Below are 17,683 nucleotides of genomic sequence, written 5' to 3'. Positions count from 1 at the left end.
ATTTTGGATGGAAAGTTAATCTTTGCAGCTTCACCTATCAGTCTACTAGCTACCTCTTTAGTATCAAAACCGCCATCGCTCTAATGTCTACATCCACAGTATCACAACCGCCGCCAGTCTGCTGTCTACATCTAAGTACCACAACCACCGTCAGTCTACTGTCTGTATCTACAGTATCACAACCACCGTCAGTCTGCTGACAACCTCTACAGCATCACAACCACCGTCAGTCTGCTGTCTACATCTACACTATCACAACCACCGTCAGTCTGCTGACTACACCTACAGTGTCACAAACACCGTCAGTCTGCTGACTACCTCTACACTATCACAACCACCGTCAGTCTGCTATCTACACCTACACTATCACAAACACCGTCAGTCTACTGACTACCTCTACAGTATCACAACCACCGTCAGTCTGCTGCCTACACCTACACTATCACAATCACCGTTAGTCTGCTGACTACCTCTACATTATCACAACTACCGTCAGTCTACTGTCTACACCTACACTATCACAAACATCGTCAGTCTGCTGACTACACCTACACTATCACAAACACCGTCAGTCAGCTGACTACCTCTACAGTATCACAACCACCGTCCGTCTGCTGCCTACACCTACACTATCACAACCACCGACAGTCTACTGCCTACACCTACACTATCACAACCACCGTCAGTCTGCTGCCTACACCTACACTATCACAAACACCGTCAGTCTGCTGACAACCTCTACAGTATCACAACCACCGTCAGCCTGCTATCTACATCTACACTATCACAACCACCGTCAGTCAACTGTCTACACCTACACTATCACAAACACCGTCAGTCTGCTGACTACACCTACACTATCACAACCACCGTCAGTCTGCTGACTACCTCTACACTATCACAACCACCGTCAGTCTACTGCCTACACCTACACTATCAGAAACACCGTCAGTCTGCTGACTACACCTACACTATCACAACCACCGTCAGTCTGCTGACTACATCTACACCATCACAACCACCGTCAGTCTGCTGACTACACCTACAGTATCATAACCACCGTCAGTCTGCTGACTACACCTACACTATCATAAACACCGTCAGTCTGCTGACTACACCTACACTATCATAACCACCGTCAGTCTGCTGACTACACCTACACTATCACAACCACCGTCAGTCTGCTGACTACATCTACACTATCACAACCACCGTCAGTCAACTGTCTACACCTACACTATCACAAACACCGTCAGTCTGCTGACTACACCTACACTATCACAACCACCGTCAGTCTACTGCCTACACCTACACTATCACAAACACCGTCAGTCTGCTGACTACATCTACACTTTCACAACCACCGTCAGTCAACTGTCTACACCTACACTATCACAAACACCGTCAGTCTGCTGACTACACCTACACTATCACAACCACCGTCAGTCTACTGCCTACACCTACACTATCACAAACACCGTCAGTCTGCTGACTACACCTACACTATCACAAACACCGTCAGTCTGCTGACTACCCCTACACTGTCATAACCACCGTCAGTCTGCTGACTACCTCTACATTATCACAACCACCGTCAGTCTACTGTCTACACCAACACTATCACAAACACCGTCAGTCTGTTGACTACCATTAAAGGCTCATTTTGGATGGAAAGTTAATCTTAGCAGCTTCACCTATCAGTCTACTAGCTACCTCTTTAGTATCAAAACCGCCATCGCTCTAATGTCTACATCCACAGTATCACAACCGCCGCCAGTCTGCTGTCTACATCTAAGTACCACAACCACCGTCAGTCTACTGTCTGTATCTACAGTATCACAACCACCGTCAGTATACTAGCTACATCTACAGTATAACAAACACCGTCAGTCAGCTGACTACCTTTACACTATCACAACCACCGTCAGTCTGCTGACTACACCTACAGTGTCACAAACACCGTCAGTCTGCTGACTACCTCTACACTATCACAACCACCGTCAGTCTGCTATCTACACCTACACTATCACAAACACCGTCAGTCTACTGACTACCTCTACAGTATCACAACCACCGTCCGTCTGCTGCCTACACCTACACTATCACAACCATCGTTAGTCTACTGCCTACACCTACACTATCACAACCACCGTCAGTCTACTGCCTACACCTACACTATCACAAACACCGTCAGTCTGCTGACTACACCTACACTATCACAACCACCGTCAGTCTACTGCCTACACCGACACTATCACAACCACCGCCCGTCTGCTGACTACATCTACAGTATCACAACCACCGTCAGTCTACTGCCTACACCTACACTATCACAAACACCGTCAGTCTGCTGACTACACCTACACTATCACAACCACCGTCAGTCTACTGTTTACCTCTACAGTATCACAACCGTCAGTCTGCTGTCTACATCTACAGTATCACAACCGTCAGTCTACTGGCTACATCTTCAGTATGACAACCATCGTCAGTCTACTGACTACTGAATCCCGGCTATTGTCGGCCTCCTTTCCACATGTATCAGAACCGCTGACATTTTGTTGATTATATTCAAATTGTCACGACCGCTTTCATATTATATGATGCAGCTTCAGTATCAGAGTGTACGTGGTAGCATCCAGGGTTGCGCCTGTGTGCGTGCGCGCATGTGTGTATGCGTTTATATTTAACGCGCATGTGTGTGTTTATGTAAACTAAAGTGAATGTGAAATGATCCCAGAATTTCAACATGCAAACTCACGAGCTATTCCCATTTAAGTGCCATGAAATAATTACCTCAACAGAGAATGATTAAAACAGTGAAAAAATATATTTATTTTGTTTCTTTGCGTATAGATACATACAAACATACAAAATGACAACGATAATGCACAACGAGGTTTGAATGGTATAACGCGCTTATCAAATTTGTATGCAAAATAAAATCTATTGGGCATTATGATTATAACATAACATTTTGTAAATAATGTATATTTTGATTACATGTGCGTCGCATTAGTAATGTATGGAAAACATTATTTAAACCGCAATGTCAAATTAATGCAATTGTATTTTAGGTCAAATCATTCACTTTCAGGGGACAATTTGATGTACATTTGCTATGAACAATCGTAAATGAGCCTTGTCTCCAATCTCGAAAATACGAAAGGGCTGCTAGAAGTATGTAAAATCAACACTAAAATGTAAAATTGGGACTTCCCCAATAATTGTAGCTTTGCACGCGTGAATGATCTGAATAAAAGATTGCATTAGACATGCGAGTTTTCTCTAAGGACTACACACAAAGCGTTTTGAGCATCATACGCAATTATAAACATTTACTTCGAGTATATACAACCTCCGTATCGAGAAAGAGTATTATTTCAGACGCATGTTTGTATCTACAACTACTCATTTCACAGTTACTGATTGATTTGTCCAGAGAAGTATCTCACACAAGTCGTTGTGCGTATTCACACGCAAATACTTTACAAATGTACATTGATGATATCTATTGATCCCATCTTACATGATAAAGAGTCGTCCTCATGCATAATTACAATGTACAAACATTTCTTGAAAATATACAGTTTGAGCAAATGAAATGGTAAACGTTTTACGTCATCGTCTTCTTCAAAGACAATGATGACTCTAGGATGGAAATGAATGTTGACTGCTCTTTTACGTCGTTGGATTTAATAGAGGTTCCCTGGATTGCAGCGGTACACGGATATCTGAAACAAAAGTATTTAGGTTTTAATTGGTTGAACATGAGGATATTGTCCCCTAATATCCATACACCATTTATGACTGTAACATCCCTGTCTTCTGAGACATGTGTAACCATACTGGGAAGAATTCTTTATCTTTGGAAGAAAAGAATCCATAACAGTTCAAATATTCATCGCCGTTCATAGTCTTTTTTTTCTTCAAATATATATTTTAATATCTTTATATCTGAAAGAGTATTTCTTCAGAGATTTCTTCTGAATTGTTAATTTCTTCTGAAAAGTTAATCTCAAAGAACATGGATGACGATGCTCAGTTGTACTGGCATCAACACGATGACTGAGTGAGTGAGTGAGTTTAGTTTTACGCCACACTCAGCAATTTCATAGTTTTGTGGCGGCGGTCTGGAAATCATAGAGTGATTATCAGCATGAGAATCGATCTACGACAATATGTGTCAGTCAAATCAGTGAGTCAGACGCCCCGAGTATCACGTACATTCGACTTCTTAAATCGTATGTCTTTCTTGTTAGCGTTCTTGAAGTATGTATCTTTGTAGATAATTACTTACCGAATCTAAATTGCCAATAAATCTCTCTGCTGTGCTCATGCTTCCGTCGGAGGCGAATCTCATGCCACACTGCATGATGCTAGTCTCAGGAGCTGTTGAAGCAACACAATAATAATAACAATGAGAATATTTAAAACATGCTTTTGCCAGGATAGATATTTTGCTCAAAGCGCACAATCTGGCCATCATTACCCCGGACAACAAAAATAGCAAAATTCAAAGAACCGAGCCATGTAGAATCATACACAGCATTAAAAGTGAACTTCGGTGTGTGTTAACGATGATTCATATGTTTATAGCACTAGATAAAATTATGATTAAAGCTGAAGGGAATGGTTGCACCCAATGGTTCAGTCCAAACTCAAACTTGGGCTTAAAATCATTAAAGATTACACCAAGAACAAAGGTCATCAAGTCATGTGACCCAAAAGGATATAAAGGACAAAGGGAACATGGCACGTGGAGTTCCTTTATTGCACTTACCAAATTGTTGCTGCATATATTTCAGGTTTGCTGACTCGACAACTCCAGTTATCATCTTGCCATCATACACCATAGTTACTGTCTTCCACTCAAAGGTACTGAAACCCTGTAATCAAAGGTAACTCGTTAAATCACATAGATCTTTTATCATTGTGATCACAGAGCTTGTGGGATTCATACAATGTAGTTCTTGTACTGTCTTATTCTTTTTAGGAGCTCCAAGGGAGTCTTTGAAAACTCCTGCAATTTTGTGTTGAAAGAAGAATTTGGAGGGTACGATTTGTTATTATCTACACACGTTTTATCTGTTTGCTTCAGCTTGTTATTGCCTTATCAATGTCAGAGACACACTCACTGCGAGGGACACAGGCATGTTGATCAGTTGACCATAGACAGACGTCAGCTCGAAGATGACAGAGTTCTGGTCAATAGCTATAACCAGGGTGTTGCTCTTATAGCAATCGCTTGTAGACACTAGAATGCGACGTCCAATGATGGCCTGACTTTCACTGAACCGGAAGCGGACAATCAACGGGCAGTCGACGGCTGGAGCCTTCTGGGAGATGTTGAAGAACATGTGTCCAATGCCGTTGAAAATAGCATAGCCGTCCAGGATGCTAACGTCCTGTGCATTCAACCATGATGCCTGGGTCGTCAGTGCGTTGTTGTTGTTGAAGTCGAGAGAGTAGTCGGGAGTGCAGGCTAAACATAGGGGACAAACATAGTTAATGCATTGCATGCAATGTTAATAAATGTAGGCTTTATACTTTTTGAATACAGAAATCCTTGCAAATCTCACTGACAGTTAACAGTCCTCGAAAACGCACAAACATATGAAGCTGAAGCATTTAAGATTTGTGACATCACGAATTAATGAACTCGACAGTACTGTACAAATGCACACGGAAGGTACTTACATGCATTCATTGGGATACCACATCCACAGTCCATGAGATCAAAGTACGTTCCTTGTACACATGATGTTCTCATCCATCCAAGAAGACCTACAGAGATGTTGTAGGACATAGGGTTGCTTCCCCAGTCGGGTCTCTTGTCGCATACGTCTGGAAAAAAGACCGTTTAAATCGTGAAGTGCTGCTCTGTGTACAAGGGCACTAGTATGTTTATAACATCCAGTTATAATCGTAAAACAACATATCCATCATTGTCCATCGTCATAATATATACTATAACTCACTCACAATGCAATGCAGGAGTGAGTGGGTATGGTTTGGACTGTTAGCGACATTTCCGTTCAACACAGTACAACTCTATTCATTTACGACAGCTGCATTGTATGTGCAACCCATGCTTGCCGTAAGAGGCGACTAATGGGATCGTGTGGTCAGGTTTGCTGATTTGGTTCACACATGTCATGGTAACCCAGTTACGTAGATCGATGATCATGATGTTGATCACTGGATTGCCTGTCACAGGCTGAATTATTAACTCACTGCCGCCATATAGCTGGAATATTGCTGTGTGTGGCGTAAACCTAAACTCACTCACCACAGAGGATGTTTTCCGTTTTACAGTTAGATAAATAAATGTTTTGGTCCTACCTCTGCTTGCACATGGCGTTGGGCAGACATCCCTGCAATAGAAGTCTGGTCTGCAACCCTGTCCGACGACATATCTGAATCCCATTGGACAACACTCTCCCCTGGACAGGCCCTTCTCGCAGGTCCAGTGGGCGCGACAGCTTCCTTCCATGTTATAGTTGGCCACACAGGATCCGTTACATTTCTCTGGAACACAAATTGTTTATGGAAAAATTGATCAGTTCACGGAATAGCCCAGAAACACTGTGACATAAATAAACAAGAAGTTGTCATCCATATTATTTGTCTTTTAAATGCCTGTGTTGTTTTGGGTGTTGTATCTTTGCAGATCGAAAAGTAACCACCAGTATCAGAAACAACAATAGGAACTACAGTCGGGCACCGTCGAGTTATCCAAACTTCGAGACATCCGACCAGGGCATATCATCACATATCACTATGGAAGAAAAACCCCAATGTATGTATATTCGAAGTGCTTGGCGGGATGTGCAATGCTATTTGCTGCCCGTTGCCCGTTAATGCATGAAAAAAAGACGAGTGATTATGGTTTTACGCCGTATTAGCAATAACCCAGGAATGTCATGGCGAGGGACAACAGAAAATGTTTTCCTAACGTCAGTTAAACATCTTGAGTTAGTGAGTAAGTGACTCTAATTTAACTCCACTTTTCGCAATATTCCAGCAATATCATGGCGGAGGACACCAGAAATGGGCTTCACACATTGTACCCATGTGAGGAATTGAACCCGGGTCTTCGGCGTGACGGGCGAACGCTTTAACCTCTAGGCCACCCCACCGCCTCTAAAGCATTAACAAAATACTGGACCATGTTAGTTCAAAGAGAGTTAAAGGTTGGTAATGGTACTGACCTAGCGGACAGCTCACTCTCCAGGGGAAGTCACATCGGAGTGTCCTCTGGTCCCAGTAGTATCCAAACGGACAGGATCGATACACACCAATCGTATAGCCACTGGGGTTGTAGTAACATTGAAGGTACTTGTCGCAGTCGGTGGGGTGGTATCGGTAACCGACTCCGTTAATCTGCTGCGCAGTGCGGCACAAACCTAAAACCAATATTGATATGGTTAAACCTGTGCATATAAGGAAATGTACATACATTTTATACATATACATTTACCAAATATATTTATATGTAAAGAATATTTCGTTGTGCGTATACCTAGCGGAATCACCATTTCCTGGAAATGTGTATGAGCTAGTGTTAGTTGTACGCCGCTTTTGACAATATTCCAGCAATATCCCGACTGGGGGTACAGGATATGAACTCCACATATTGTGCCCATGTGGGGAATCGAACTCGAGTCTTCAGCTGGACGAGTAAAGGCTTTAACCAGTAGGCTACCAAATGGCTACCTTCTTGTAAACCACTATGGGCTATGCAAGGACAATATCAGAGGACGACAGAGATGTATTTGAAAGGTTTTTTTCTATCAAAAGACCAAACATCTCACCTAAGACAACAACAGGACACGCCCCGAGGTTGCACGGCCGAATGCTTTCTTCAGTCAGGTTACCAACGCATGGCTTTCCATTGTTCTGTGGTGCTGGATTGGAACATGTTCGGGTTCGCTGCACTCGCTTGGTGGCGGCAGTTCCACAAGTAAAGGGGCAGGGAGGGTCGTTCCATTGTGTCCACTGAGTAAGGCCCCCATCAACTGAAAAAAAAGAAAGCCATGATATGACACGTCACAATATATTAGTTGTTGTAAACATATTTCCCTCACAAACTGGACCGAGATTGGGCCAAAATTTAGAAATGTGACAGTATTATGAATTAATATTACGATTTGCCGTACCATGAAATCACTCACATAGATTTCAAATCCGATTGTTTTTTTATGTTTAATGTATGTTTAGTTGTTGTTAGAAAAGCAAGATTCGTGGATGTCAACTTCTTTTTTGTTAACAAGACAGCGTTTCGATGTTCCATCGTAGGGAATATCAGGGGGATATGTATACATACACAAGGCACTACAAAGAATAAGAGGGCTTGTATTTGGTGTAAAGTTTCATTAAGTATTTGTCAGTTTTCATTCCTTTTTTCGTTTGTTTATACTGATGACAATAATCTTTTTAACGTTACTGATTTTACATTATATTGGTTGATGCGTACACCGTACCTTTAAACAGCATGGAATATTTTGCAGAATTTAGTTTAACGGCTGCCTGGAGTAAGTGGCTATTAACACTAGTCAATCCAAGTGTTTGATAGAAAGTGGATTTATGGTTCTATTTATACACATATGAATTCAGATGATTGTTACATCATGGCAGTTTTATGGGAAACTGTGCACTCACCAGGACAGTCAGTGTTTCCGCAGAGCCGAGTTGCAGTCTCCCGAAGTGGTTCAATGCAATCTCGGCCACCGAACTGAGGTCTTGGGTTGGTGCACGTTCTAGTTCTCTCAACTGTCTTCCTCGCAGAGGAACCGCATGTGACGGGACATTCGGGATCTGACCACTGTGTCCACTGGGTTACTCCACCCGGAACTGTAATCAAAGAAAAACAATGATGAATGTCAAACACCATGTCTCTTTGCACATTCTCGATTGGCCATTTTTCACACTCTTGCTATTGTGTCTTTGCATATTCCTATTGTGTTGCTTTCTAAACTCTTATTGGTGTGTCTTTGTACATTCTTGTTGTGTCTCTTTCCACACTCTTATTGGTGTGTCTTTGTACATTCTTGTTGTGTCTCTTTCCACACTCTTATTGGTGTGTTTGTGCACATTCATGTTGTGTCTCTTTCCACACCCTCATTGCTTGTCTTTGCACATTCTTATTGTTTTGAATATTTGTTTGTCCTTTAACGCTTTACTCAGCAATATTTCTGCTACAGAACGGCAAGCTCCAAATAGCAAAGTCTGGACCAGACGAGCCTCACCATCCGATCCCATTAGTTCTAACCAGTATCATTACAAGTTGGGACTGCTGGTGTAGGGATTCATCAAATAGAGTTGGAATGAATGATATCAACGCACTTAATGGATTCCTCATTCCTTATACCTGTATGCTGTGAAAGTGTCTTTACTTGAGGTAATCACATGTGGATTGAATGGTCTATTTTCATTACCAGCAACGAGTTCTGCGTTTGTAATGTCAACCACATCGGAACAGCTAGCATCTGTTGAAAAAGGTGAGAATTCAGATATGTTTTCAACATACCAGGACAATTTCCAAGACCGCATGTTCTAGATTCACTCTCGGATAGAAGTCCTGTACATGGGCGTCCTCCATGTGCAGGGGCTGGGCTATTGCACAGACGGCTTCGACTGACGACTTTGGTGGCTGAGGGACCGCAGGTCACAGAACAGGGTGGGTCGTTCCACTGAGTCCACTGAGACAAGCCGCCGTCGACTGGGCAATCGGGAAAACCACAACTGCGGCTTGTGCTCTGGAACAACACCTCTGAACATCCTTGGCCCCCGCTGGATGGAGCGGGGTTGCTGCATGTTCTTGATCTAGTCACCGTACGTGTAGCCGAGGTGCCACAAGTCAGCACACAGGCCGGTCCGGTCCATTCAGTCCAGGAGGAGACAGCACCATCAACTGCACATAAAGAAATTAATTTCACTTGAGTTCAAATCAAATGGCATACCCAAACAACAGTATTTTTAACTCTGTGTAATGTTCAAGTGTGACAATGTAGATGTAATCCACTCAGGCAATCTTTTCAAATATTTTGTCTTTTAAGTCGAGTGCAATGTTTCCGACGGATACGGGTTATGTCTGGAGTTGACTTTGTATATGTATATATTTATTATGATATGTAATATACACTCACCCGGACATGACGGAAGATTGCATGACCTTGATTCTGACTCAAACCGGCTGCCTGTACAGTTTAGACCGCCATTCTGCGGTATGGGGTTTGTGCAACTTCTTGTTCTGACGGCAGTTCGGAAAATATTCGTACCGCAAGTAAATGGACAGTTGGGTACTGACCACTGTGACCAAAAGGTGAGACCTCCATCAACTACAAAGAGAAAGTATTTGTCAATAGATATTACAGTAAAATAACCTATGCTTGCAAGGATCTTGAAGGGACACCTAATTATATTTGGTCGTTGTGGAACCACAAAATTATCGACGTTCCTTATCAGCTTAGTGTATTTAGAGTTTACTAGAATCAAATTCCTGTCAGTTATTGTAGTTGTCAAATATCAAGTTTATTACCGTCATGCTAAAGTGTGTTTGGTAAGCCAGAAAACCATCAGGATTTTTTAAAATCATTTTTTTTTGTTTTAAAACAGGTTGACGCATGCATCACATTATCCAGGACATACTTGGACAAGGTACGAGGAAACAGTTGCGGTTTGTTGACTGTGTAAATTCTCCGGTACAATTTGCGCCTCCATCCCTTGGGGTCGGACTGTTACAGATTCGGAATCGGGTGGCACTGCGTGTGAAACCAGATCCACATGTAGCCGGACATGGCCCGAGGCTCCATTGACTCCACTGGTTGAAACCTCCATCGACTTAAAATGAAAGTTTTGAACGCATGAACGATAAATATATGCTTGTAAATAAACACAGAATGTAGTGAACACAAATATTTGTGTAAATGTCGAATTTGACATTACCTGACAGTCTTACAAAATGGTTACACTGATTCACCCCAATCCAAGAGTAACAGGTATATGAAAGGATATAAATAATATAAAGAGACCTATTTTGTTCATGAGTAATGCCATTACCTGCACATGTTGGAAGACCGCAATTTCTGATTTGTGATTCCGCAAGAGTTTGGGTACAATTCAAGCCGCCATATTGTGGGAATGGGTTGTTACAGAACCGCACCCTATTGACGGTCCTCGTAGCTGTGGATCCACACGTCACACCACATGGGGGAATGGACCATTCGGTCCATTGACTGACACCACCATCAACTGTAAGTATCAACGTATGAATGTCAAAAAGATAACAAAAAATCACTATCCGTTACAAAAAAAATGTTTCTGTTAATATGTTCATGAAATTTCAAACAGTATTACTAAATTTAGCTATACCGTGTGTCATGGCCAATATTTACAGTCGGAACGGTAGAACTATTTCTACTTTTTTTCAGCAAATAAAATGTTGTCACATATAAAGACTAAGTTGGTTGGTTGGTTCGTTGGTGAGTGAGTGAGTTTAGTTTTACGCCGCACTCAGCAATATTCCAGCTATATGGCGGTGGTCTGTAAATAATCGAGTCTGGACCAGACAATCCAGTGACCAACAACATAAGCATCGATCTGCAAAACTGGGAATCAGTGACATGTGTCAACCAAGTCAGCGAATCTGTTCACCCGATCCCATAGTCGCCTGTTACGGCAAGCATGGGTTGCTGAAGGCCTATTCTACCCCGGGACCTTCACGGATCTATTGGCCTTTGAAGTCATGTGTACAACACCTAGATCATGTGTCCGTCTGGCTGAAGCTCTTTATTGTGTATCTGGTTTTTCATTCTTTGATACCCCGGGACTTTCACGGGCCGGTTGGTTGGTAATTTAACACCGTTTTCAGCTATATTTCCCATCATAGGGTCTCGATATATAAATAATCGTGTCTGCACCAGTCAATCCAGTGACCAACAATACGGGCTGTGACCAAGTCAGAGAGCTTAGATTACTCAATACCAATTTTTGCCCGGAAGGTTCCACATTGTGTACATACTGGGACATGGGCTGAAGCCGCAGTTTCTCTGCTCAGACTGGAACAGACTCTCAGAACAATTTCTACCCCCAAACGCAGGGAACGGATTGTTGCAGAATCTTTGTCTGGTGGCTGTCTTGAAAACGTTGACACCGCATGTGAAGCCGCAACTGGTCTCTGACCATGTTGTCCATTGACTGACGCCACCATTAACTGTAACATAAAGCCTACTGGTTAAACGAATGCAAGAGGGAATTGTGAGCATTCACATGTGCCAAAGAATACGTGGCAAAGAAACACACTGTCTTCGTTTGCCCTGAACAATTCTATTGCACTAAGGAAAAGCAGTAGTAGTGCACACACTTTCACAAACAATATTTCTTATATGTCCATATTTACATATAAATATGCCACGTGGCTTCCGGTACAACCAAGGATAAGCTATAAAACCCTGTGTGTCAATGTCTGTCGGGGGATGCTCCCGTGTATCGAAGTGACTGTATCGTGTCATATATCCCGGCTCGATCTTTGGGAGTCCAAAACTTTGCTGGCTATACCAGTTACCAAAACAGTGTCCTATGGACAGAGATCCTTTTCATTTGCAGCTGCGACTGATTGAAATCAGTTACTAAAATACATTAAAGACTGTAACACTTTCTCTCTGTTTAAATCCAGACTCAAAACATATCTATATAAGCAAGCATTCTATGACGAGTCAAGTCTAAACTTTTTAGTCACGGTATATTGCGATTTCCTTGTTATATAAAAAAGTTCTAGCTATTTGCCGCTTTTCTTGAAAGGGTCCAGTCCGGTCCATGTCATCCTGCTACTGACACCAAGTAGGTTTTTACGATGTCGATATGCTTCAACTAAATAAGTGAGCCTGACCTTTCAATCCTGATAGCCGCTTCTTAAAAGGCCAAAGACCTGTTTAAGCATTGACATGAATAATTTATGATTTATACCTGGACAAGGTGAAAGACCACAGCTTCGTATTTGCCTTTCGACACGTGTCTCCGTGCAGTTCAAGCCGCCATTACTTGGAGGAGGGTTGTTGCAGAATCGTTGTCTGGTAGCAGTTACGCTTAAGCTGGTTCCACACGTCACAAGGCACTGAGGTACCACCCACTCGGTCCACTGGGATATTCCACCGTTCACTGCAAACGATGACAACATACTTGTAGTTTCTAATTAACCATTGCTCAGTGCGGCGTAAAAATAACCTCTCTCACTCATTCACTATAATTAACCAGAATATTCTTTTTATTATAATGATATCTTTATAGCGCGCATATCCATGCATGTAGTGCTTGCTCAAGGCGCTGGTGTATGTTTCTCTCGATCATTGGATGTCAGTTTCAACGTCACGTCGTATTATCAATCTCAACTCCCTGGGGAGTATATTTCTCTCTGTACAATATGTCGCAATACTTTACTGTTAGGTATGAGTGAGTTTCAGAGCCATATTTATTGACAATATAATGCACAACTTTGTGTGTCACCTGGGAATTATTGTTTCCCAAAACAATCCCACAATTCCATCCTACAATTTCGGTCGCAAGACCACAGACAGATCCGTACACACTGGCATACCTTCGCGACAAGACCCTTACCTATGCATGCAGCAAGATTACAATTTCGAACGGTGTTTTCAACAAGGGTTTCTGTACAGCTTCTTCCCCCAAACTGTGGAGTGGGATTTGTACAGGTTCTCGTGCGCGTCACTGTTTTAGTTGCAAAGGTTCCACAAGTGACGGAACAGGCGGGGTCGTTCCACTGTGTCCATTGTGTCACTCCACCATCAACTGGAAGATTAGAGAGATGGTTAGTATGACCTATGTAATCGTGATGCTGCTGTGTCTATCAGTCGGGATCTGAACTCCCACAGTTTGCTTTACCATGAATTATTAACATTTCACCCAGCCTGAAGAGACCAACAAGAGAAACAAACCCATCAAAATTGCTAGATGTTGCTAAAAGTGCCATATACTCTTCCTTGTAGTTCCTAAAACATTACATAACGGGTGTTTTCTTTATTTTCTTTCTTCTTCTTTTCTTTTTTTTTCTTGTTCCTCCGTGGTTATTGGAGTTCATAAGAATTTCATTTGTTCGCTATTTGCTTTCGTGAATCAACGGGAAACATCACGGCTTATTGAGTAAATATTCGCTTGATGAATTACTGATTGAATTTCTTAAAAACTGTCTATCAATATTTCCATGGCTAAACCTATGGCTACATGCTGCACTAGTACACTCTACAAGCAATGGCGAGCAGATTATGCCTTAGTTTCAATCACAGAGTGAACTTTCATGACGCTACCTGCATACATTCTACTTATGTAAAAAAAACCTGATGCATGCAAAAATTAATATGCATAATAATATACATACAAGCATCCTAAAACAAAACTAGTTACACAGGCATCACATGCAAACAGCACATCCCTGAAACGAACTACAGAGGCATTAGTTCCATGCACGTCAGATTTCCATTATGGCAGCATCTATCGTCTAAAAAAGAGTTTAATGAGCATGCAATTCTACATCTCCGGCACTTCTAAGAAAAGAAAGAGTCTGAACAATCTAATAGTCATGCTTTGTGAGTTACATCGACATGGATGAAACGTCAAAGTCCAGCGGTTTGTTTCAGGCACCTCTTCTGTCCGGTCACTTAAGTTTGTGTGCAGGTGTGGACACGTGCAAGGAGCCGGTTGGCACCAGTTCCACAGACAAAGGGTGTCAGAACATTGCAACAAAACAGTGATGGACGATGTGTTAGTCAGTCAAGCCGTTAGAGTGTTATTCCATGTAAAAGCTCAGTAACATTCAGCAAACAATGAGGTAAACAGTTGATTAAGGTATGTGGCAGTCATTACTTGGACATGGGTTAAGACCACAGCTTCTCTGTTCTGATTGAAACGTGGCTCCGAGACCGGTACAGTCTCTACCCCCGTCACTAGGGACAGGATTGGTGCAGCTCCTGGTTCGTGTAACAGTACGGGTAGCAGTCTGTCCACAGGTGACAGAGCATTGTGGGATGCTCCATTGTGTCCAGGTAGATAATCCGCCGTCGGCTGTTTAAGAAGATCCATTGTTTACTTTACTGGATAGTCAACTTAGAGGTGTCATTATTTCCCTTTTACGTGAATTTGATTATATCTTTATGAAATAATTTTGTAATCATTTTGGTTCAGCATTTGAAAGTCTTTTCACATTACTGGAATTTAATCAAAGCTGTTATTTTCATAACGGTGAAAGTTACTCGCTAAAGGCAGTTCTTGTACAGTTCCGACCATAATATAATTTAGACTATGAACTAGAAATGGAGTGAAATTTGCTTCTTAATTCGTCAGAAATCATATCAATAATATTCAGATTTGCCTAAAATCACGATAATAAATTTGTCAATCTCTGTGAAGCATGCATGAGACAGTAAAGGTTATTTACTTGGACATGCCGTCAATCCACAGTTTCTGACTTCGCTTTCGAACAGGTTCCCTAGACCTGTACAATCACTACCACCAAACTGAGGGACAGGATTTGAACACGATCGTGTCCTTGTGACAGTACGGGTTGCAGCTGAACCGCACGTCACTGAACAAGCTGGAACGCTCCACTGAGTCCACTGAGTGAGTCCTCCGTTAACTGTTTGAAGTTGAAAATAATTTGTGCAAATGTTAGAAATATAGAGTGAAATTAGCACAAAAAGTGCCCATAGGTAATGCATCTAACATATATTCATTGATTGATTGTTTTGTGAGCACGTGATACTGAGAAACAAGCTGTAAATATATTGTTTGCAGATCTATGGACCTGTGTCGCCTGCACCAAAATCAGTATTAGATCACCAAGTTTAAAGGTTGCATTGCCAAAAACCACTGTGCTCTTAAAAACTGTATGTATAATGTCTGACTAATACATGTTAACATAACGACATTCAGAAAGTAAGAACTAGCCCTTTCCGCCACATAAGCAATCTGACAGTCAGGGTTCGTTGGCAACGCCAGTTAGGACCACTGCAAAACGCCACCCATTGACTGTCAGCAGAAGATGTTAGGACATTGCAACACAGAAGGACGGTGAAGGACAATGTAAAACCGTCTAAGCAAATCAGAAGTGTGTTATGATATAAACTTCTTTGAGTTATATTTGGAACTATCATCGGCTTCAGTATGACCGTTTGCTTCGATGTTGTTAGTTTTGTTTTTGCAAAAGGTATATTTCCTTTCAGATCACCGGAAGCACCATTAACTATGCATTTTCTATTCTGGGGTCAATATAAAGAAATTCACAATGGTGGTATGGGTGGTATTGATTCTGGCTGTAGATTCAGAATGAACTACTCTACAATACTGTCAACAATTGCAACAATAAGGTCATCAGAACATTGCACATTCGACAAGATTCAGGAAACAATGTGTTAAACTGTTAATTGAGATATATGGAGTCATTACTTGGACATGGGTTAAGACCACAGTTTCTCTGTTCTGATTGAAACGTGGCTCCGAGACCGGTACAGTCTCTACCCCCGTCACTAGGGACAGGATTGGTGCAGCTCCTGGTTCGTGTAACAGTACGGGTAGCAGTCTGTCCACAGGTGACAGAGCATTGTGGGATGCTCCATTGTGTCCAGGTAGATAATCCGCCGTCGGCTGTTTAAGAAGATCCATTGTTTACGTTACCGGATAGTCAACTTAGAGGTGTCATTATTTCCCTTTTACATGCATTTGAATATATCTTTATGAAATAATTTTGTAATCATTTTGGTTCAGCATTTGAAAGTCTTTTCACATTATTGGAATTTAATCAAAGCTGTTATTTTCATAACGGTGAAAGTTACTCGCTAAAGGCAGTTTTTGTACAAATCCGACCATGATATAATTTAGAATATGAACATGTATGTTTACTAGAAATGAAGTGAACTTTTCTTCTTAATTCGTCAGAAATCATATCAGCACAACTCCAGCTTGTTTAAAACCAACAACTGCAATAATAATTGTAATTTGTCATCTCTGCCAAGCATGCACGAGACAGTAAAGGTTATTTACTTGGACATGCCGTCAATCCACAGCTCCTGACTAGACTCTCGAACAGGTTCCCTAGACCTGTACAATCACTACCACCAAACTGAGGGACAGGATTTGAACACGATCGTGTCCTTGTGACAGTGAGAGTTGCACTTGAACCGCACGTCACTGAACAAGCTGGAACGCTCCACTGAGTCCACTGAGTGAGTCCTCCGTTAACTGTTTGAAGTTGAAAATAATTTGTGCAAATGTTAGAAATATAGAGTGAAATTAGCACACGAACCGTGCATAGGTAATGCATCTAACATATATTCATTGACTGATTGTTTTTGTGCAAACGTGATACTGAGAAACAAGTTGTAAATATATTGTTTGCAGATCTATGGATCTGGGTCACCAGCACAAAATTAATATCTGATCACCAAGTTTAAAGGTTGCATTGCCAAAAACCACTGTGCTCTTAAAGACTGTGTGTATAATGTCAGACTGAGACGTGTTAACATAACGACATGCAGAAAATAAAAATTAGTCCTTTTCGCCACATAAGCAATCTGACAGTCAGGGTTCGTTGGCAACGCCAGTTAGGACCACTGCAAAACGCCACCCATTGACTGTCAGCAGAAGATGTTAGGACATTGCAACACAGAAGGAC

The 17,683-nt window shown here is 41.8% G+C and overlaps 1 protein-coding gene across 2 annotated transcripts in view; it reads right to left on the bottom strand.

Moving 5' to 3' along the window:
- Positions 1-2,810: 2,810 nt before the first annotated feature.
- LOC137262218 (SCO-spondin-like) overlaps positions 2,811-17,683 on the bottom strand; it is a 30,035-nt gene continuing 15,162 nt past the window's right edge. The window contains exons 20-39 of one of the 2 annotated variants that reach the window (XM_067800010.1): positions 17,053-17,250; positions 16,459-16,656; positions 15,452-15,649; positions 14,881-15,078; positions 13,618-13,809; positions 12,970-13,161; positions 12,026-12,217; positions 11,065-11,256; positions 10,654-10,845; positions 10,152-10,343; positions 9,533-9,916; positions 8,665-8,856; positions 7,818-8,021; positions 7,215-7,409; positions 6,346-6,531; positions 5,701-5,847; positions 5,139-5,485; positions 4,784-4,889; positions 4,301-4,392; positions 2,811-3,734 (exon numbers count right to left, since the gene is read on the bottom strand). In XM_067800010.1, the coding sequence (XP_067656111.1) occupies positions 3,696-3,734; positions 4,301-4,392; positions 4,784-4,889; positions 5,139-5,485; positions 5,701-5,847; positions 6,346-6,531; positions 7,215-7,409; positions 7,818-8,021; positions 8,665-8,856; positions 9,533-9,916; positions 10,152-10,343; positions 10,654-10,845; positions 11,065-11,256; positions 12,026-12,217; positions 12,970-13,161; positions 13,618-13,809; positions 14,881-15,078; positions 15,452-15,649; positions 16,459-16,656; positions 17,053-17,250 (3,836 nt within the window). In that variant the 3' untranslated portion in view covers positions 2,811-3,695. The remainder of the gene's footprint in view (positions 3,735-4,300; positions 4,393-4,783; positions 4,890-5,138; positions 5,486-5,700; positions 5,848-6,345; positions 6,532-7,214; positions 7,410-7,817; positions 8,022-8,664; positions 8,857-9,532; positions 9,917-10,151; positions 10,344-10,653; positions 10,846-11,064; positions 11,257-12,025; positions 12,218-12,969; positions 13,162-13,617; positions 13,810-14,880; positions 15,079-15,451; positions 15,650-16,458; positions 16,657-17,052; positions 17,251-17,683) is intronic. The other variant, XM_067800011.1, reaches the window with a different exon arrangement.

Source organism: Haliotis asinina, chromosome 14 (genome assembly GCF_037392515.1).
Source record: "Haliotis asinina isolate JCU_RB_2024 chromosome 14, JCU_Hal_asi_v2, whole genome shotgun sequence".
Classification (NCBI taxonomy): domain Eukaryota; kingdom Metazoa; phylum Mollusca; class Gastropoda; order Lepetellida; family Haliotidae; genus Haliotis; species Haliotis asinina.
Note: the sequence above shows the minus strand (reverse complement) of the source record. Positions and strands in the feature narration are given on the sequence as shown.